The following is a 19,128-nucleotide window of genomic DNA, read 5'->3' on the forward strand; positions in this document are numbered from 1 at the left end:
GAAAGTGACACGAGTACTCGATTTATATATTTTATCAGTGATAAAACCCAAACATAATACAAACAAAAAATTTTTTAAAAAGAAAAACTTCAGGACCACTGTTTTGTTTTTATAGGGGATGAAGGAAGGAGTGAGGATAGTACATATGCAAATATTTTAAGTTCAAAGGACTAAATAAAACAAAAAACAAACAAACAAACTCACTACCATTGAGTCGATTCTGACTCATAGCAACCCCCTTTGGGTTTCCAAGGCTGTAAATCTTTACAGAAGCAGATTGCTCAATCTTCCTTCTGCAGAACAGCTGGTGGGTTTGAACCACTGACCTGGTGAGCAGCCAGATACCTTATCCACTACACCACCAGACCTCCTTTTAAGGACTAAATACTGAAGCCTATTTTCTTCCTATCCTTCTCAATAGCTCTGGTGACATTATACCTAAGGCATTGGACTGCTAAGCAGAAGGCTGGTAATTCAAACATAAAGAGTGGTTCCATGAGTCAGATCTGACTCCACAGCAGTGAATTTGTTTTTCTTTTTCTTTTTTTTTTTTTTGGTCTCAGTAGATGGCTGACTGTGCCCAATCATGCCTCTAGTCTTAGATATAGCATTCCTTACTGGGTTACGCTCCAGCTCCTCACATTGATCTTTAACATCCTCCTCAACATGGCTTGTCAACATGCCCACCTCATTCCCATACACACGCACCCTGCCTGACTTCCTTGGGGCGGAATGGAACAAGCCAGCCCTGCTTCACCAGGACTTTTATACTCTAACCCTGTCCTCCTCAATCTTGGTTTCCTTAATTGCAAGATAAACAAATACAGCTATCCAGTCCTTACCACTACAAGGTATTTTCCAGACCTTTCAATGCCTAAGCACTTCCTATCAAGATAAGAATCTGCTTGTGCTTTTTAAAGAGCTTCTGAATAGTAAGTTGCTCATTCTGAAATTTTAGAAGCCCCACTGTTAGGACATGATTCTTCATGTCTAACCTAAATATCTCAAATGTAATCTAAAGCAATTTTCCCCAGTGCTATCCCAAAGGAGGAGTTTTGGTAGTGTAGTCCCTAAGGCACTTGACTGCTAGCCAGAAGGCTGGCAGTTCAAATCCACCAGCCACTTCTTGGAAGGAAGGTTGGGCAATCTACTTCTGTAGTGATACTGCCTTGGAAACCCAAGGAGGGGTTGCTATGCGTCGGGTCCGACTCAATGGCAAATAACAACAAGAACAAATCCCCAAAGGAGACATAAACCAGCCAGCCGTCTGTGCGAGGATATTTTGCATTCTTAAACATCATTATTTGCTCCTTATCATTTTGCTCTTTGCTAAAAATATTTTCAGTTCTTACAAAGTTATCTTCAGATTTTACCTTCTCACCCATCAGTGATCTCTACAACTCCTCTCTGATCTAGATTCAAGCTATTTCTGAGTCTAGAATTGGATTCATGTGGGAGGTCAGATTTAGGCTTAAGCAAAGAATCAAATGTCTTGGCCCCTTGCTAGGTTGTGTTCCTACAGTAACATAGGAGTGCAACAAAAACAGTAATTGCTTTTTAACAGGCGCCTACTATGGGCCTGACAACATGCTAGGTGCTTTACCTACACTCTCTAACCCTACCTCATTCTAGAAGTGTTTTACAATTGAGGCAATGATTTAGACAGGATAAATAGCTTGCCAACATCACAAGGCTAGCGAGTGCCTCTTGAACCCAGTTCTAATTCCAATGCCTAAGTACTTTCTAACACACTGAAGACATACTGTCTTTGTCAGTGAGTTAATTGTAATTCATGGCAACTCTCTGTGTTACAGAATAGAACTGCTCCATAGCGTTTTCTTGGCTATAATCTTTATGGAAGCACATTGCCAGGCCATTCTTCCACAGTGCTCCTGGGTGGATTTGAACTACCAACCCTTAGGTTAGTAGTTTAGCACAAACCATTGCAGTACCCAGATCGCCACAGGCCAACGTAAAATACACAAAATCAAGAATCACATTTCCTTCTTTCAAACAACGCAACTTTTCATTTGCTAGTGCACATCTCTTGCATACCCAGTAAAAAATCTTCAGCACTACATCTAGTCTGGTCATTATTACTCCAGACTCATTGCTTTAGAGTCTCAACTAGCAACTCTAATAGCCTTTTTTGATGGAAATTTAAGTCATTTAGCAACACACACAGAAGTGTTGGAGACAAGTCCAAAAGCATTTCAAGCTTGGCTCATGGCCCTTCCTCAAAATGAAGAGCTAAGAATTGATGAGAAGCGGGTAGAAGAAAGGACTTTGTGGAAAGCAGAAAGAGGAAAATTAGTCATTCCAATGGAGCATGCAATCAATAAATATTTCTCCAGTAAACAAATAAGGTGGCCAAACTGGTTTGAGAGAAGAGAACTCACCAAGCTCTGCTCTTCATAATAATCTTCATTCAGTGGATTTACCTTCATTTACAAGCCACAAATTCTCATTTAGGAAACTAATTTGAATGAGAATGCATGCTCAGAAGGGTTTGTTTATTTGTTTTTCTTTTTTTCTTTCTTTTCTTCTTCTTTTTTTTTTTTTTTTTTTTTTGCTTAACCAATGAATAGATGTCCTAGGTAGAAGTTTCATGAATAGATGAATAGTTGGGAAAATATCAAATATGAATATGTTACAGGTGAGAATGGGGGTGGGGTATATATAGGACATTCTGATGAAATAGACAGCTGATGCCTTCTAGGTCTACAGACCCCTACACACTCCTACAGAAATGCTTCTCAGTCCAGTTTTCCCTGCCACAATCCCTCTACAGAGTTTGCAAAGATTTTCTGTCATCATGAAGGTGATCAGTTGGGATAATGTTGATGCATTCTATCCTTGGGATAAAATTCTCTGGAAAAAAAGTTAGAAAACCTCTTACAGGATAAGCAATCCAAATAGCACAGCCATATGACATAAAGAACAAATTAGAAAGTGTACCTGTAAGCATAACATAAAAACCCCACTGCCAGGGAGTCGATTCCAACTCATAGTAACCCTGTAGGACAGAGTAGAACTGCCCCATAGAGTTTTCAAGGCTGTGAATCTTTCCAGAAGCAGACTGCCTCATCATTCTCCTGCATAGTGGCTGGTGGGCTCAAACCTCCCACCTTTTGGTTAACAGCCCAATGTTTTAAACACAGCACCACCAGAGCTCCTTAAGAAAAATATATATATATTAAAAAAAAAAAACCACAGACATAGGGAAATGTCAATTTCTAAAATTACTGATTAATAATCAAATAAATCTTCAATTACCTCTTTGAATAACATTCAGGAGAATTTACTAATTAAAGAGGTCATTAAATTGTCTCCATGCCATGTTCAGATTGTTCTCTCATGCATCTGACTTGTCATTTTAGTCAATATTATATCATCCAAAGTTAGCCATCTCTTTGAACCTTTACTCAATAGTTTCTCTTCAACAGCCCCCCTTTCCTCTGAAGCCTGATTGTCCATACATATGAAAGGACATCAAATAGTTGAATAAGACAACTTGGCAATGTGAGAAGTACCTTATGGTACCATATTCTCCTCCATACTCTGTTTCCATCTAGTTCACTCCACTCCTTAAGGCTCAGCTTAAATTCTGTCCTTTGCAAGAAGCCATGCCCTACCACTCTTTTGACAACCCCTTTTGTTTTTTAAATTCCATACACAGTTATATTCTGTACCACAAAATAAATTCTTTGCATTCCTTCTTACTTTCCTCCTCAAGCTTGAATGGATGATCCCATTTTCTTCTTAACTCTATAGTAAATCCTCTGCAAGTAGGCACTTGGTCTCATATTTATTTCTGCTATCCACAGAATTTGGATAGTTGTGGAAAACTCAGTAAGAATTCTATAAGTGCTTATTGACTGAGCAGGACATAAGAGGCTTGTGGACTTCTGAGACATTCACTTGCTCTGAAGCACAGTTTAGACAACACTGGCTCAGGAAAACTGACATTAAAAAAAAAAAAAGCTTCTTAAGGTTTTGGAGATAAATCAAGGGTAAAGAAGTGGAGGGTCACAGAGGTAGAGTGATATGCCAAGAGACACATAACTAGTAAGAAGGTCACCTGGGATTAGAACTCTGTTTGCTTTCTGGAGTCATTCATTTTAATCTCTGCTTCCCAAGACAGAGGTGAGCCAGAAAGTGGTGTTAAATTAATTTGGGAGACCAATAATAAGAAGCAGGAGTTACTGACCATTAACTGGGACTGTGTTCTTCATATCACCATATTGAATCACTCAGAGTGCTAACTAGTAAATGTTTAAGATGTCAATGAATATATGAATGATTCCTACTTGATGCCTTCAAGTACATTATTATTTTAACCCTAATGGTAACTCCTACCTCTTACTATTGACCTCCCAAACTAGTTTAACAATAGGGGTCACTATGAGTCAGAATCAATTCAATGGCAGTAAGTTTGGTTTCTGGTTTATTTATCGTTATAATATCCACTGTACAGAAAGATAAATAAGTCAAAGCAAAGTTATAGAATTTACTCCAGGGCCCAGAGTTAGAGCTGAGATTAAAACCCAAATCTCTTGTATTCCAAAATTTTTCTTTTTCCTCTATACTTTGCTTTCTACTTAAATTTCTTGAGGGTGAACAGTGTGTAAAATTATTCCTCCAAGATTGTAAAATTCCTTTAGAGACCATTTTATGTCAACACTACAGTGAATACTGGTAGGAGTATCAGGAGAGCTTCAAACACAGGAGGTATCAAGTCAAAATTCACTTGGCATTGTAGATATTCAATAGATTGCTTCAGTAGTATATACTAATAAGCTTGTTTTCCTTTGTTTACTTGTAGAAGATAGTTTCTTTAAGAAGATAAGGAACAATTGATTTGGATTCTATCCTGTGCTTCCAAATCTTCCATTTCAGCCTGAGTGAAAGAACTCACGACCCCAGCAGCATTCTGTTAAACATTCCTCTGTCATGGGGGCCACGACACGGCTGTTGGCAAGCATCTTCATAGCTTTGCTCACTCTCCCTGCCCAAGGTGGGGTCCTCAAGAAAGTCATCCGGCACAAACGAGAAAGTGGGGTGAATGTCACTCTGCCAGAGGAGAACCAGCCAGTGGTGTTTAACCATGTCTACAACATCAAGCTGCCTATGGGGTCCCAATGTTCAGTGGATCTGGAATCAGCCAGTGGGGAGAAAGACCTGGCTCCACAGTCAGAGCCCAGTGAAAGCATCCAGGAGCACACAGTGAATGGGGAAAACCAGATTGTCTTCACACATCGCATCAACATCCCCCGCCGGGCCTGTGGCTGTGCTGCAGCCCCTGATGTCAAGGAGCTCCTGAGTAGGCTGGAGGAGCTGGAGAACCTGGTGTCTTCCCTGCGGGAGCAGTGTACCGCAGGAGCAAGCTGCTGTCTTCAGCCTGCTGAAGGTATGAGCTGGGGACTGGCCTCATCCCTTCACTGCACAGATGGGAGAAACGGCACACGTAGCAGGGACCACCAGTTATTTCCAAAGTGGGTTCCCAGAAAAGTTGTCTCACAACAAAGTATTCACAATAAAGAGCTTTTATGGTCAAGTAAATGTGGGGAATGTAACCATCACTATGTTGCTCTTGGAGAGTCATGGTGACAAGTGATTTTTGGAGGAGTTTTCAGACCTGAGAAGTCCTGCTTTGAAAAGTACCTATTCTCCTTTAATTACAAGTTTCTGAAACTTATTTGACCATGAACCCTGCCCATTCTCTACTCCAGAACCTAAGAACATACCATGAAATTCCTGACCCAACGAGTACACTTAGATAGCCCCTGATATGACCCAGTCACCTCAGTGCACAAATAGGGAAACTAGGCCCACAAGAAGGATGGGATTCCTCAAGGCCCAACAATGAGTTGCTGAGTTAGTACTTAAATCATAGCGTTCTGCAGCCCCGTGTTCTAACAAATGTTGCCCATGGTGGCACAAAATCTGGGGTTTGGCAAAAATGTCCCATTTTAATGGTGATCATGATCACAACCGTAAATTGAGCCCTCTCTATGTAGCAGATGGAGTCCCTGTGTGCTGCAGATGGTTAAGGTAGTCAGCTGCTAACCAAAAGGTTGGAGGTTTGAGTCCATGCAGAAGTGCCTTGAAAGAAAGGCCTGACAATCTACTTCCAAAAAATCGGCATTGAATACTCTAGAGAACCACTCTATTCTGACCATGGAGTTGCCATGAGTCACAGTTGGCTGATGGCCACTAGTCTCTGGTATGTACAAGCCATTGTATTTCGTTATCCTCCCAGCAGCCCTTTGAGATAAATTTTTGCAAATCTAAGAATTAACACTCAAAGAAGTTAACCAATTGACACAAGATAACACAAAGAATAATGAGAGATAAGGAATTTGGCTCTGTGTCTCCAGAGCTCACACTCCCCAGTGATACCCCACTCCATGTGCATCCCATTTAAGGAATTCTGCCACTTTAGAATTATGTCATCCTCTCCATTCCCTAAAGCTGATAGAGCTACAAGTAGTTTCAACAGCTTCAAATCAAAGATGAGAGTATCTAGTCCTCCCACACAGGAGAAATCACCAGAAAGAACTTTGACAAATTATTTCAAGAATAGACCTAATCAGCATTAGGTGGAGAGTACTATAGTGCATGATCTAGGTTTCTCAAACAAAAAAAAATAAAAGAAAGAAAGAAAGAAACTTCAGGCATAAAGTAGTTTATCTTCCATTTCTGTCAACTCCCTGGCAAAATGCAGAAGGGAGTTGCACAATGGGAATAATGCTGAAGAATGGGTTGAAATTATTATTTAGAGCTGTGCTGTCCAATAGAAATATAATAAAGGCCACCTCCGGTGGCATAGTGCCTAAGGCTTTTGACTGCTAACCAGAAAGCTGGTGGTTCAAACCCACCACCCACTCCTCGGAAGGAAGATTGAGCAATCTACTTCCGTAGTGATACCACCTAGGAAACCCAAGGAGGGGTCACTATGAGTCAGCTCCAACTTGACAGCAGTGACTTTAGTTTTTGAGTTATATAATCTTAAACTTTCCAGTGGTCACATTTAAAAAAAGGGAAAAAAAGAAGATAAAATAATTTTGATCATCTATTTTATTTACCTCAACATAACCAAAACACCACCTTCTCAAGATGGAATTAATATAAAAGTTATTAATGGGATACTTTATTTTAAGTCTTTAAAACCCAACATATGCTTTACACCTAGGGCACATCTCAATTTGGACTAGCCACAATTCAAATGCTTAATAGCCATGTGTGGTTAGAGGCCACCATACTGAACAGTGTAGATCTAACATCTAAATTTCCAAGCTAACTTTTCTCTTTAATGTCCTTCCATCCTGTTTTAAGAAGGAAATAAATCATATCATCACAATTGTATCCAGGTACAAAGAAACTAGAGGTGAGCTTTGTTTCCTCTCCTCAGTTCTATGGAGATCAGACCAATAGCTGCTGAGAGGTGACGGGATAAGATTTAGGCTAAGGAACTGGGTCATGCAGCCCCGACCACTCACTTATCGCTTCACCCTCCACTGCAATCTTCAGGATCAAACAGGGAGAAAAAATAGAGGCACATGTGTTTTCTGGGGAAGAGCCAAAGTGAAAGGCACCTTGTCCAACTTAGAGAGCCACTCCTTAGCTGCCTCATTTCCGTTAGGAAAAGTTAGAAAGTTTTGCTCACGTAAACCCACATACCAACTTCAGTCAATCTCAAAAGCTTTGGAAGAGAAAGCAGATTAAAGCACAAGCAAACCAAAACCAAACTCACTGCCACTGAGTCGATTCTGACTCATAACAACCCCTATTGGGTTTCCAAGGCTGTAAATCTTTACAGAAATAGATTGCCCTGTCTTCCTTCCATGGAGCAGCTCATGGGTTTGAATTGCTGACCTTCTGGTTAGCAGCCAAATTATTTTATCCACTATTCCACAAAAGGTCCTATAAAGCACAGCAGTACGCTCTTAATGTCCTCATTTAACTCCCACTGAAGTGGGGCTATTTGGTCCCACTTTACCAATGAGGAAACTGAGCTCCAGACCGTCTAAATCCCTTCCCACATACAGCACAGCTAGTGAGTCAAAGATCAGAATTGAGTTCAGTTCAGAACTATTTCTTGGCATCTCTTGGTGCCTGGCCTTGGTGAGGCACCAAAGAAGTAGGAACATAAGCACAGAATAGCGCATTCCATATAGCAGTGATGGTGGTGCAGACTCATTTGGGCTCAGGGAACCCCCTGAAAATCTAATTAAACCTCTATGTCTTCTCTCTGGGGGTGGAAACACACATACACATTCCCACACTCACACACATACAATCTTTACACACAATTCTCTAATTTTAGGGTACACACCCTGAAGTTCCAGGTTAAGAAGGATTCCTACCTGGTATAATCTGAAAGGTTGGTGGTTCAGAGCACTCAGAGCTGCCTTGGAAGAAAGGTCTGGTGATGTACTTCAGCTGCTGAAAACCTTACTGAGCACCATTTTATTCCAACAGGCATGAGGTTGCCATGAATCGGAACTGACTCAGCAGCAACAGGGGGGAGGGGTGGTAACTGGATGTGAGTCTTATCTTACTTCATACATGGAGTAGCAGGTTTCAAGCCAGATAGGACCTGGGAATGCAACCATCCTCTGAATTTGAATGTGGGTTTAGCTAGTAGGTACAGTAAAATCTGCTTGAGCTCAGCTGAGCACATCTGTTCTCTTGGTTGGCAGGCCGCCTGGATACCACACCCTTCTGCAGTGGCCATGGGAACTTCAGCACTGAAGGATGTGGCTGTGTGTGTGAACCTGGCTGGAAAGGTCTCAACTGCTCTGAGCCTGACTGCCCAGGCAACTGTCACCTACGAGGCCAGTGCATTGACGGGCAGTGCATCTGCGATGAGGGCTTCACTGGCGAAGACTGCAGCCAGCTGGCCTGTCCCAGTGACTGCAATGACCAGGGCAAGTGTGTGAACGGCATCTGTATCTGCTTCGAAGGCTACACTGGGGCTGACTGCAGCCAGGAGGTCTGCCCAGTGCCCTGCAGCGAGGAGCACGGCACATGTGTAGATGGACGGTGTGTGTGCAAGGATGGCTTTGCCGGTGATGACTGCAACGAGCCCCTTTGCCTCAACAACTGCTACAATCGTGGGCGGTGCGTGGAGAACGAGTGTGTATGTGATGAGGGCTTCACCGGAGAGGACTGCAGTGAGCTCATCTGCCCCAACGACTGCTTCGACCGGGGCCGTTGTGTCAACGGCACCTGCTACTGCGAAGAGGGCTTCACAGGGGAAGACTGTGGCGAGCTGACTTGCCCCAATGCCTGCAATGGCCAGGGCCTCTGTGAGGAGGGCCAGTGTGTGTGTGATGAGGGCTTCACTGGGGCAGACTGCAGCGAAAAGAGGTGTCCTGCAGATTGTCACGACCATGGCCGCTGCATCGCTGGGCAGTGTGAGTGTGACGATGGCTTCACGGGACCCGACTGTGGTGAACTCAAGTGTCCCAATGGCTGTAACAATCATGGCCGTTGTGTCAACGGGCAGTGTGTGTGTGATGAGGGCTACACTGGGGAGGACTGCAGCCAGCGGCGCTGTCCCAATGACTGCAACAGCCGAGGCCGCTGTGTCCAGGGCAAGTGTGTGTGCGAACAAGGCTTCCAGGGCTACGACTGCAGTGAAATGAGCTGTCCCAATGACTGTCACCAACGTGGGCACTGTGTGAATGGAATGTGTGTCTGTGATGATGGTTACATGGGCGAGGACTGCCGGGACTTGCGATGCCCTAAGGACTGTAGCAACCGGGGCCGCTGTGTGGACGGGCAGTGTGTGTGTGAGGACGGCTTCACTGGCCCTGACTGTGGAGAGCTCTCCTGTCTGAATGACTGCCACCAGCAGGGCCGCTGTGTGAATGGGCAGTGTGTGTGCCATGAAGGTTTCATGGGCAAAGACTGCAAGGAGCGGAGGTGCCCCAATGACTGCAATGGCCAGGGCCGCTGTGTGGACGGCCAGTGCATCTGCCAAGAGGGCTTCACAGGCCTGGACTGCGGGCAGCGCTCCTGCCCCAATGACTGCAGCAACTGGGGACAGTGCGTCTTGGGCCGCTGCATCTGCAATGAAGGCCATGCTGGTGAAGACTGCTCTGAGGGTGAGTACCAAAGCTCAGACTTGCATGATAATGGCCATGGGCTAGTGTGGACCCATCTGTGTTGGAGAGCAATGTGTTATACCACACACATGCATGCACGCACACACACACACACACACAGTATGTGTCTACCCTGCAGTTAGTGATTTACCCTCCCTTACCCTCCTACACAGGCAACCTTCAAAGAGTATTTCTTTCTGTGAGTAAATCTTAAATGCTCACTCAGCTAAAAAGCAAATGCTAATCACCTACAAGGCAGAGTTGCCTCTTAAATCATCTTACCATTACTTCTTTTATCTTCAGGACTTTGAGCTCCTCAAAGGAGCACTACCTCGAGTAGTTAGCACAGGGTAGTGGTTTACAGTAAGTGCTTTGTAAACATTGGTTGAATGAAAACATAACAAAGAACAGTAATGGTCATGTTTATTAAGAGTCTTCTTTATACTTCTGTCATCCACCCATATATCTAAATGATGTGACTGAGAATTTCTACCTTGATTAAAGCTATTAGTATCTAGGAATAAACAAATGGCCCTGTGTTTGACGTGGCCTACCCTGGTTGGCAAGAATGCCTGGTTGGCAGTGAGTAGATGTGAATTCCAAGCTTGATCAGCTAAGCAGCCTTGGCAAGCTCCTCACCTCACTGGTCTTCCGTCTAGGAAATGAAAGTGTGGGACCAGATGAGTCCAAAATACCCTTTCAGTGCATAGGATGTATGACACGGAGTCCAGAGCGAGGAACCAAGGCCAGGTTTCACTTTCCCATACCAATGACCTTAACCTGAAGTAAAACCCATGGGTCATGAGAAAGGGATATAGGAAGAAGAGCCAACGTCACAGAGAACACTGAATGCCAGAATACTGACCTTGAACTTCAGTCTGAAGGCAATGGGCATCCACTGAAGGTCTTGAAGTTGGGTCAGAGCACGGGATCCTTGATGAGTTCTGCATTTTAGAAAATGAAAATTGGATTTCAGGGGGAGACCCTCAGACTTCTGTTACTGGCAATAAAAGAGACAAGTCAAGAGAACCAAGCCTAGAAAGAATCTATATTGTACATTACTGACACGAGGTATCTTTTCTTGTTCCTATCAGTATCGCCCCCCAAAGACCTCGTAGTGACAGAAGTAACAGAAGAGACAGTAAACCTGGCATGGGACAATGAGATGCGAGTCACAGAATACCTCGTCGTGTACACACCCACCCATGAGGGTGGCCTGGAAATGCAGTTCCGCGTCCCCGGGGACCAGACATCTGCCACCATCCGGGAGTTGGAGCCTGGTGTGGAATACTTCATCCGCGTTTTCGCCATCCTAGAGAACAAGAAGAGCATTCCTGTCAGCGCCAGGGTAGCCACTTGTGAGTAAGCAGAACTCCTCTCGGCCAGCCTCTCGGCTCCTCCAGCATATAATGCCCTCCATGACTTACTGCCTTGCCTTTGCCCCACAGACGTACAGCTGCCTTTTTATGATCACACCAATGAATAAGAGCAGGGAATCCAGTTGCTGTGTGCTATAGGGTCAATTCTGAATCATAGCAACCCTGTAGAACAGTTTCTTAGGCTGTAATCTCTACAGGAACAGATGGCCAGATCTTTTACCCCTTGTATAGGTGGCGGATTCAAACCACAATCCATTGGTTCGCAGCAGAGTGTTTAACCATTGCACCAACAGGGCTCCTTAAACCCATCAGTTATCTTCTTAAAGAAATGCCTTATTTTCTTTTGAAAAAAAGAAACCTCCTCCTTGTTCTTCTGTATCCTTCTGGCTACATAGAATCTTTACTGATAAGGCTTGGCCATGCTTTATTTTAAGCACTGTGCATATGCTAACTCATTTAGTCCTCACAACAGTCCCAGGACTTAGGTGTTGTAGTTAACCCCACTTTCAGATGAGCTTAAGAAGGGTCTCTTGTCCCAATACACAAACTGGAAAGTGATAGAGATGGGATTTGAACCCCATCAGGCCAGATACAGGGTTCATGCCCTTAACCATTACCTTTCTATGTAGCTTATTGTCTATTCATTAAAAATAAATAAATACAAGTGAAAACACTAGGGTTCAAGTTATTCCTTTAAGAGTCCAACCCTAGCATAATTACATCCACATCTGAAAGGCAAGTTGTGGCTAGAAACTGGCCTTTTCTTGCTTAGCAATAATAACAATGGCTGCCATTGATTAAACTCATGCTAGATGCCAGGAACCATGCCCAGCACTTTACACGGATTATCTTACTTAGTCCTCAAAACATTCCAAAGGGGCAGGCATCTATCTTTACCTCCTTCTCAGGGTGGGGGTCGAAACCAAAGTTTTGTGCAACTTGTCCCAGGCCACAGAGGTAATGGTAGAACAAAGTTTCTAGCCCACGTCTGTCTGATTCTAAAACCCAGGCTTTTATCATTAAACAATAGGTAATTGCCAGTCATATGGTTGGAGGCCCTGGGTGGCCCAAACAGTTATGCATTTGACCACTAACTAAAAAGTTGGCAGTTTGAACCCACCCAGAGGCGCTTTGGAACAAAGGTAATCTGCTTCCAAAATGTCACAGCCTTAAAAACTCCATGGAGCACAGACGGTTGTTCTCTACACACATGGGGTTGACATGATTCAGAATCAACTCTATGACTGCTGATTGCCTCTGTCTGGTAATCATGTGGTTGGTTCTACTAGGCAGTTTCTCAGAAGAACACTTAAATAGACTCCAGCTGATTACCAGCCCTGACTGAAAGAGGCATCCACTCTTGGGGTTTCAGTGCAGTCATGACTGTGTTGTCCCATCACACCTCTTTCCCGCCCTCACCTCCTGTTTGTTTTGTCCTGACAGACTTGCCTGCACCTGAAGGCCTAAAATTCAAGTCCATCAAGGAGACATCTGTGGAAGTGGAGTGGGATCCTCTGGATATTGCTTTCGAAACCTGGGAGATCATCTTCCGGAATATGGTAAGGAGCACAAACGCAGGTGCGTTTGACAACAAGGATCTCAAAAGTGGCCAAAGAGCTCTGCAGACTTTCACATCAACTCTATTTCCTCTACTTTAGGTGGGGGACAAGGCTCTAAATTTAGCAACCTGTGTGTGTGCATATCTACTTTAAGTGATGTTGGTTTTCCCCTGATTTTATTAAGTCAATAAATACAGGCCTTAAGGGTAAGGAAGCCTGTTGTTGATGTTATTAGGTACTGTCAAGTTGGTTCTGAGTCATAGTGACCTTATGTACAACAGAACTAAACATTGCACAGTCCTGCACCATTCTCACAATCTTTGCTATGTTTGCGTCCTTCGTTGCAGCCACAGTGACAATTCATCTCTTTGAGGGTCTTCCCCTGTTTCACTGACCATCTACTTTACGAAGCATCACGTCCTTCTGCAGAGACTGGTCCTTTATGACAAAATGACCAGAGTATGTGAAACAAAGTCTAGCCATTCTCTCTTCTAAAAAGTATTCTGGCTGTACTTCTTCCAAGACAGATTTGTTCATTCTTCTGGCAGACCCTAGTATTTTCAATATTCTTCACCAACACCATAATTCAAATGCATCAGCTCTTCTGTGGTCTTCCTTAGTCACTGTCCAGCTTCCGCATGCTTATGAAGCTATTGACAATACCATGGCTTGAGTCAGATACACTTTAGTCTTCAAAGTGCCGTCTCTGCTCTTTAACACTTTAAAGAGGTCTTTTGCAGCAAATTTGCCCAATGTAATACTTGTTGGATTTCTTGATGCTGCTACCATGAGTGTTGATTGTGGATCCAAGTAAAATGAAACCCCTGACAACTTCAAACTTTTCTCCGTGTTTCAAGATCTTGCTTAGTGGTCCTGTTGTGAGGATTTTTGTTTTATGTCAAGGAGTAATTCATACTGAAGGCTGTAGAAGAAAGCCTAGACAAATAGAAATTAAGTCATCTCTCGGTCCAGTGCTCCTCAGTCTGGCAAATCTCATTTTGGAGGCAGAGAATGACTGATTGCTGTCTCAAAATGCCTTTTGGCATATTTCAGATTGAGCATCCTTGGGTTTCCGAGGCAGTGTCACTACGGAAGTAGATTGCCCAACCTTCCTTCTGAGGACTGGCTGGTGGGTTTGAACCTCCAGCCTTCTGGTTAACAGTCAAATGCCTTAGGCACTATGACACCAGAGCTCCTGGTGTTTTGTTTGTTTTTTTTTTTTCCCCCTCTGGGCCTAAATGCACATGTGAGGCAGGGCCCTGAGTTCCTGAGTTCAAGTCCAGGATCTGTCACAGCTACATGAGTATGGGAGAATCACCTGACTTCTCTGAAGCTGGTCTCTTAGTGTACCAAAGGCGGGTTTGAGCTTATGGCTACAGAATTTCTCTTAAATTTTGTCATTTGACTTGAATATCAAAGAGTTGAATAGAGAGGTATACAAGAGAGAAAAAAGAACTAGAGAAATGGCTCGATCATCTTTGTATCCTCGGCATCTAACGTACTGATCTGATGCATTCTAAGTGCTTAGTGAATAGCTGACAGAATAAATGAGGAATGAGTGATTGTGGAATGAAAAAGTCACATAAGCGAAGTGGTTGGCACTTCTTTTAGGTCTTACCAAGTTGTCTCTATCTTTCAGAATAAAGAAGATGAAGGAGAGATCACGAAAAGCCTGAGGAGGCCAGAGACCACATACCGGCAAACTGGCCTAGCTCCTGGGCAAGAGTATGAGATATCACTGCACATCGTGAAAAACAACACCCGGGGCCCTGGTCTGAAGAGGGTGACAACCACCCGTGAGTATCACTTTAATGCCACTGATATAATGACAGAACTAGCATAATGCCTAAGGCACTTGACTGCTAACCGGAAGGCTGACAGTTCAAACCCACCAGCCATTTCTTGGAAGGAAGGTTGGGCAATCCACTTCCGTAGTGTTACTGCCTCGGAAACCTGAGGGGTCACTATGAGTCGGGTCTGACTGGACAGCAAATAACAGCAATAATAGTACCTCACAGCTTCTGGTTGACAAAACACCCTTTTACGTCACATCTCTATCAATTAGCTTTTGCTAATTGACAGTAACAAGTCCAACGCTTAGTGGCTAAAAACAATTCTGAAGGTTGTCAGTTTTGGGTTGGGCTCAATGAGGAATTTTTCTGGGCTCACTCATGCTTCTGTGTGGCTGGGCCTGGTTGGCCTAGGTTGGCCTCAGCTGGGATGATGCCTTTTGCCTCTACATGGTCTCTCACATTCCAGTAGGCTAGCTTGAGCCTATTCATATGGCAGCTAATCAGAAGCCCCAAAAGAACAAGTGTGCACGGTGTCTTAAAACCTGGGCTCAAAGTTGGCACCAGGTCACTTCCCTCATTCTATTGATCAAAGTCTTAAGGCCATTTCATATCTAAAGGATGGGCAACCAGATCCATCTCTCGATAAGATGAGTTTCAAAGTCACATTTCAAAGTGGTATACACACAGGAAGAGAAACAATTGAGGCAATTGCAAACAATCTACCACATCACCTAATTTAAGCTTAGCAAGAGTCCTGTGAAAGAGGCAGGGAAAACACTAATGCCATTGTTTTCCAAGAATAGAAACTGAGGCTTTGAGAAGCTAAGTCAATTTAGCTACCATCACATGGCTAATAGTATCAGATCCACAGATTTCAGCCAGAGACTAGTTTTAAGACTTTAACCCCATCACCACTAGCATCAGTTGTTGTTGTTGTTGTTGTTATGTGCCGTGAGTCGGCCCCGACTCATAGCGACCCCTCCTTGGGTTTCCGAGGCAGTATCACTACGGAAGTAGGATTGCCCAACCTTCCTTCCGAGGAGTGGCTGGTGGGTTTGAACCGCCAGCCTTCTGGTGAGCAGACAAGTGCTTTAGCCACTATGCTACCAGAGCTCAGTTAGGCTCCAATTTATGCAGAATGTAGATTCTGTGTTTTCACAGGAACTTAAGTATAGTTTTATTCAGTACTAATGATGTCAAAACTTCTTGGGGGTAGAAAGGATTTAACATCACTAGGTCATTTGGGGAAAAAACACCTGAATTTGGAGTTCCTCTACCAGGAAACTAATTTTAAAAGAAAAATAAAATCATTTTTCATTGCCATTTCATAAAAACCTCTTTTTTATCTTCTTCAAGACAATGCATATACCTACAGTTGAGGGAATGACCTCTTCTTGGCAGGGGGTTGTTGGAAAAGTTAAATCTGTTGATGACAAGAAAGAACATCTTGCATTTAAATATTTGCACATTCTGCCCAGCTCAGAGCCAATGCATAGCACTGTCTCCTTAGTGAGCAAGCATTTTCCATCCTCCTGACATTGCTCTGTGGTAGGTAGAAGGCAGGTACCAACAGGAAAAATCATTAGATCACCAGAAAAGACCTACCAAATGCTTATTTGCTGTAGGAAAGGTACACTGATAATACAAAAGATGTTTCTTTCATCTTCCTCTTTCTTTCTTAATCTAAATTTGGGGAGTGGCTGCTTTATTTTCATTTCATTGCAGAAAAAACATCCCAACGTTTGAAGTTGTAGAATCATGTAAACAAACATCAACACTGAGGAGAATATGTAAACCTATCTCTTTTGTTGCTATGTCTGAACATTTTTTACCTTTAAAAGAACATAAACTTATGATAGAGGTGATTTTCTTGTCTCAATTCTCTTAATCAAAAATAATTTTTCATACATGTTGACATAGTCACTGTCTCACTCTTCTACGCCACAACTCTAATGGTACATTGGAGAAGAAGTCAATGATCTAGGAAGTTTTGTCTATTTAAAAACTAGAGAGACTAAACCAAAAATGTCAAGTGAAATAACCCTTAAGCATATTTCTTCAATTTATTAAAATAAGTTTAATAATGACAACAAAGTAATAGCCACTTAACACATAATTACCACACACCAGGCATCATGCTAGACATTTTGCAACCATTACCAAAAGAAACCAAACTCACTGCCATAGAGTTGATCCGACTCACAGCGACCCCTCCTTGGGTTTCTGATGAGGTATCTCTATGGAAGTAGGTTGCCCAACCTTCCTTCCGAGGAAAGGCTGGTGGATCTGAACCGCCAGCCCTCTGGTTAGCAGTCAAATGCTTTAGGCACTATGCCACCAGAGCTCCCTTGCAAGCATTAGCTCCTTTAATACTTGAAAAAACAAAAACTCCTAATGGGTAGCTCTCCTTATCCGACTCATAGCTTATTGAATAGAAAAATGAGGCTCATAAAGGTAAAATAAGGTCAGGGAGTCATTAAACAACACTAGGATGTATACCCATGGGTCTGAGTGGCCCCACCACCCTCTCTGGTCAGCCAGTGACACTGGCTTTGATCGCTGAAACCATTGTGCCCTCTGTCTGTTACAGGTTTGGACGCACCCAGTCAAATTGAGGTGAAAGACGTCACGGACACCACAGCTCTGATCACCTGGTTCAAGCCCCTGGCCGAGATAGATGGCATTGAGCTCTCCTATGGGATCAAAGATGTGCCAGGCGACCGCACCACAATCGACCTCACACATGATGAGAACCAGTACTCCATCGGGAACCTGAAGCCAGACACTGAGTATGAGGTGTCCCTAATTTCCCGCAGGGGTGACATGTCGAGCAACCCAGCCAAAGAGACCTTCACAACAGGTAACAATTACAGTAGAGGAAGGATTGTGAGATTTTCATGCCACTCCATGCTGGGGTGTTTATCAGTCAGGATTCTCCAAAGAAATAGAAGCAATAGGAAATATAGATAGATATATACACAAAAATACATCCACAGATTGGAGATGGAGATTCAAAGGGATACAAGTACATGTACAGATACATATAGATGTAAAAAGATTTATTTTACAAAGTTGACTTACATGATTGTGGAGTCTAGCAAATCTGACAGAGGTTCTGATTAAAATAAAATAAATATTTTAATAATAAAATACAGTATGTGGAAAAGATGAATGGCAAAGATGCTGCCTAACCTCTTAGCCAATGGCATTATTTTAAACATACTAAAGTTTCAGTCATTCATTCGATCAACCAGTATTTTTTCAGTGCTCAGTAAACACTGTGTAAGTTTTGAGAAATACAGTGATGAGCACAGCAGACCAGTTTTCACTCTTGTAGAGCTAATTTTAAGTTGTAATAGCTTTTGAAGCACAAAATCTAAGGGAAACATGAGTGATTGAAGTGGCACACACACAATGTTGGGAAAAGGGGCCAAATATGTAGTATTTGTTTAGATTTGTGCATCAGCTACCAAGAAAGAGGGCTCTGTGTGCTGTTTGTCATCTCTCTTCAGTGATAGGCACCTTCTGTATGATAGGTTGAACTGTCAAAGACTTTGGCTCTCCTGGCACCTGGTGTTTTCATACAGAGGTTCCTTCCTCTCCCAAACAGGTTTGGATGCTCCCAGGAATCTCAGACGCATCTCCCAGACAGACAACAGCATCACCTTGGAATGGCGGAATGGCAAGGCAGCCATTGATAACTACAGAATTAAGTATGCACCCATCTCCGGAGGTGACCACGCTGAGGTCAACGTCCCGAAGAGCCAACAAGCCACAACCAAAACCACACTCACAGGCAAGTTCTGCATCTCCCATCCAGCTGGTCCAGGGATCCTCAAAGGATAGGCAACCTGCTCCCTCATATCTCCATTTTGCAATTCCCCAAAGAGAAAACTTAGTTCCCAGCAACCCCTCTCACTTAGACTGCAGCAAATTCATTTTCAAGACATTCTGGGTCCAGCTCCGAACAATTGCCATGGTCCTCTGCAAATCTTTATGGTTCCAGACTGAATCCTAACCTGCACTTTTTCCTGTAGGTCTGAGGCCAGGAACTGAATATGGGATTGGAGTGTCTGCTGTGAAGGAAGACAAGGAGAGCAATCCAGCCACCATAAACGCAGCCACAGGTGAGGAACATCATAGCTTCTACCATCGCAGAGCTGGCAGGCAGATTAGGCAGACAAGGAAAGGACAGGGAGACGTATTTTTAAAGAAAAGGTGGAAGCTCAGGGGAGAAAGTGGTCTCTGAGAGCATTTAGCCCAGATGTTCTGGTGGCACAGT

At 43.3% G+C, this 19,128-nt stretch overlaps 1 protein-coding gene across 1 annotated transcript in view; it reads left to right on the plus strand.

Annotated features, from left to right (window-relative positions):
• Nucleotides 1-4,926: 4,926 nt before the first annotated feature.
• Nucleotides 4,927-19,128, plus strand: part of TNC (tenascin C) — a 72,619-nt gene continuing 58,417 nt past the window's right edge. The window contains exons 1-8 of the mRNA XM_007936674.2: nt 4,927-5,410; nt 8,706-10,115; nt 11,210-11,473; nt 12,938-13,053; nt 14,693-14,849; nt 17,437-17,706; nt 18,457-18,642; nt 18,884-18,973. Of these exons, the coding sequence (XP_007934865.1) occupies nt 4,954-5,410; nt 8,706-10,115; nt 11,210-11,473; nt 12,938-13,053; nt 14,693-14,849; nt 17,437-17,706; nt 18,457-18,642; nt 18,884-18,973 (2,950 nt within the window). The 5' untranslated portion in view covers nt 4,927-4,953. The remainder of the gene's footprint in view (nt 5,411-8,705; nt 10,116-11,209; nt 11,474-12,937; nt 13,054-14,692; nt 14,850-17,436; nt 17,707-18,456; nt 18,643-18,883; nt 18,974-19,128) is intronic.

Source organism: Orycteropus afer, unplaced genomic scaffold, assembly GCF_000298275.1.
Source record: "Orycteropus afer afer isolate SDZICR_OR568_19922 unplaced genomic scaffold, OryAfe1.0 scaffold00037, whole genome shotgun sequence".
In the NCBI taxonomy this organism is placed as follows: domain Eukaryota; kingdom Metazoa; phylum Chordata; class Mammalia; order Tubulidentata; family Orycteropodidae; genus Orycteropus; species Orycteropus afer.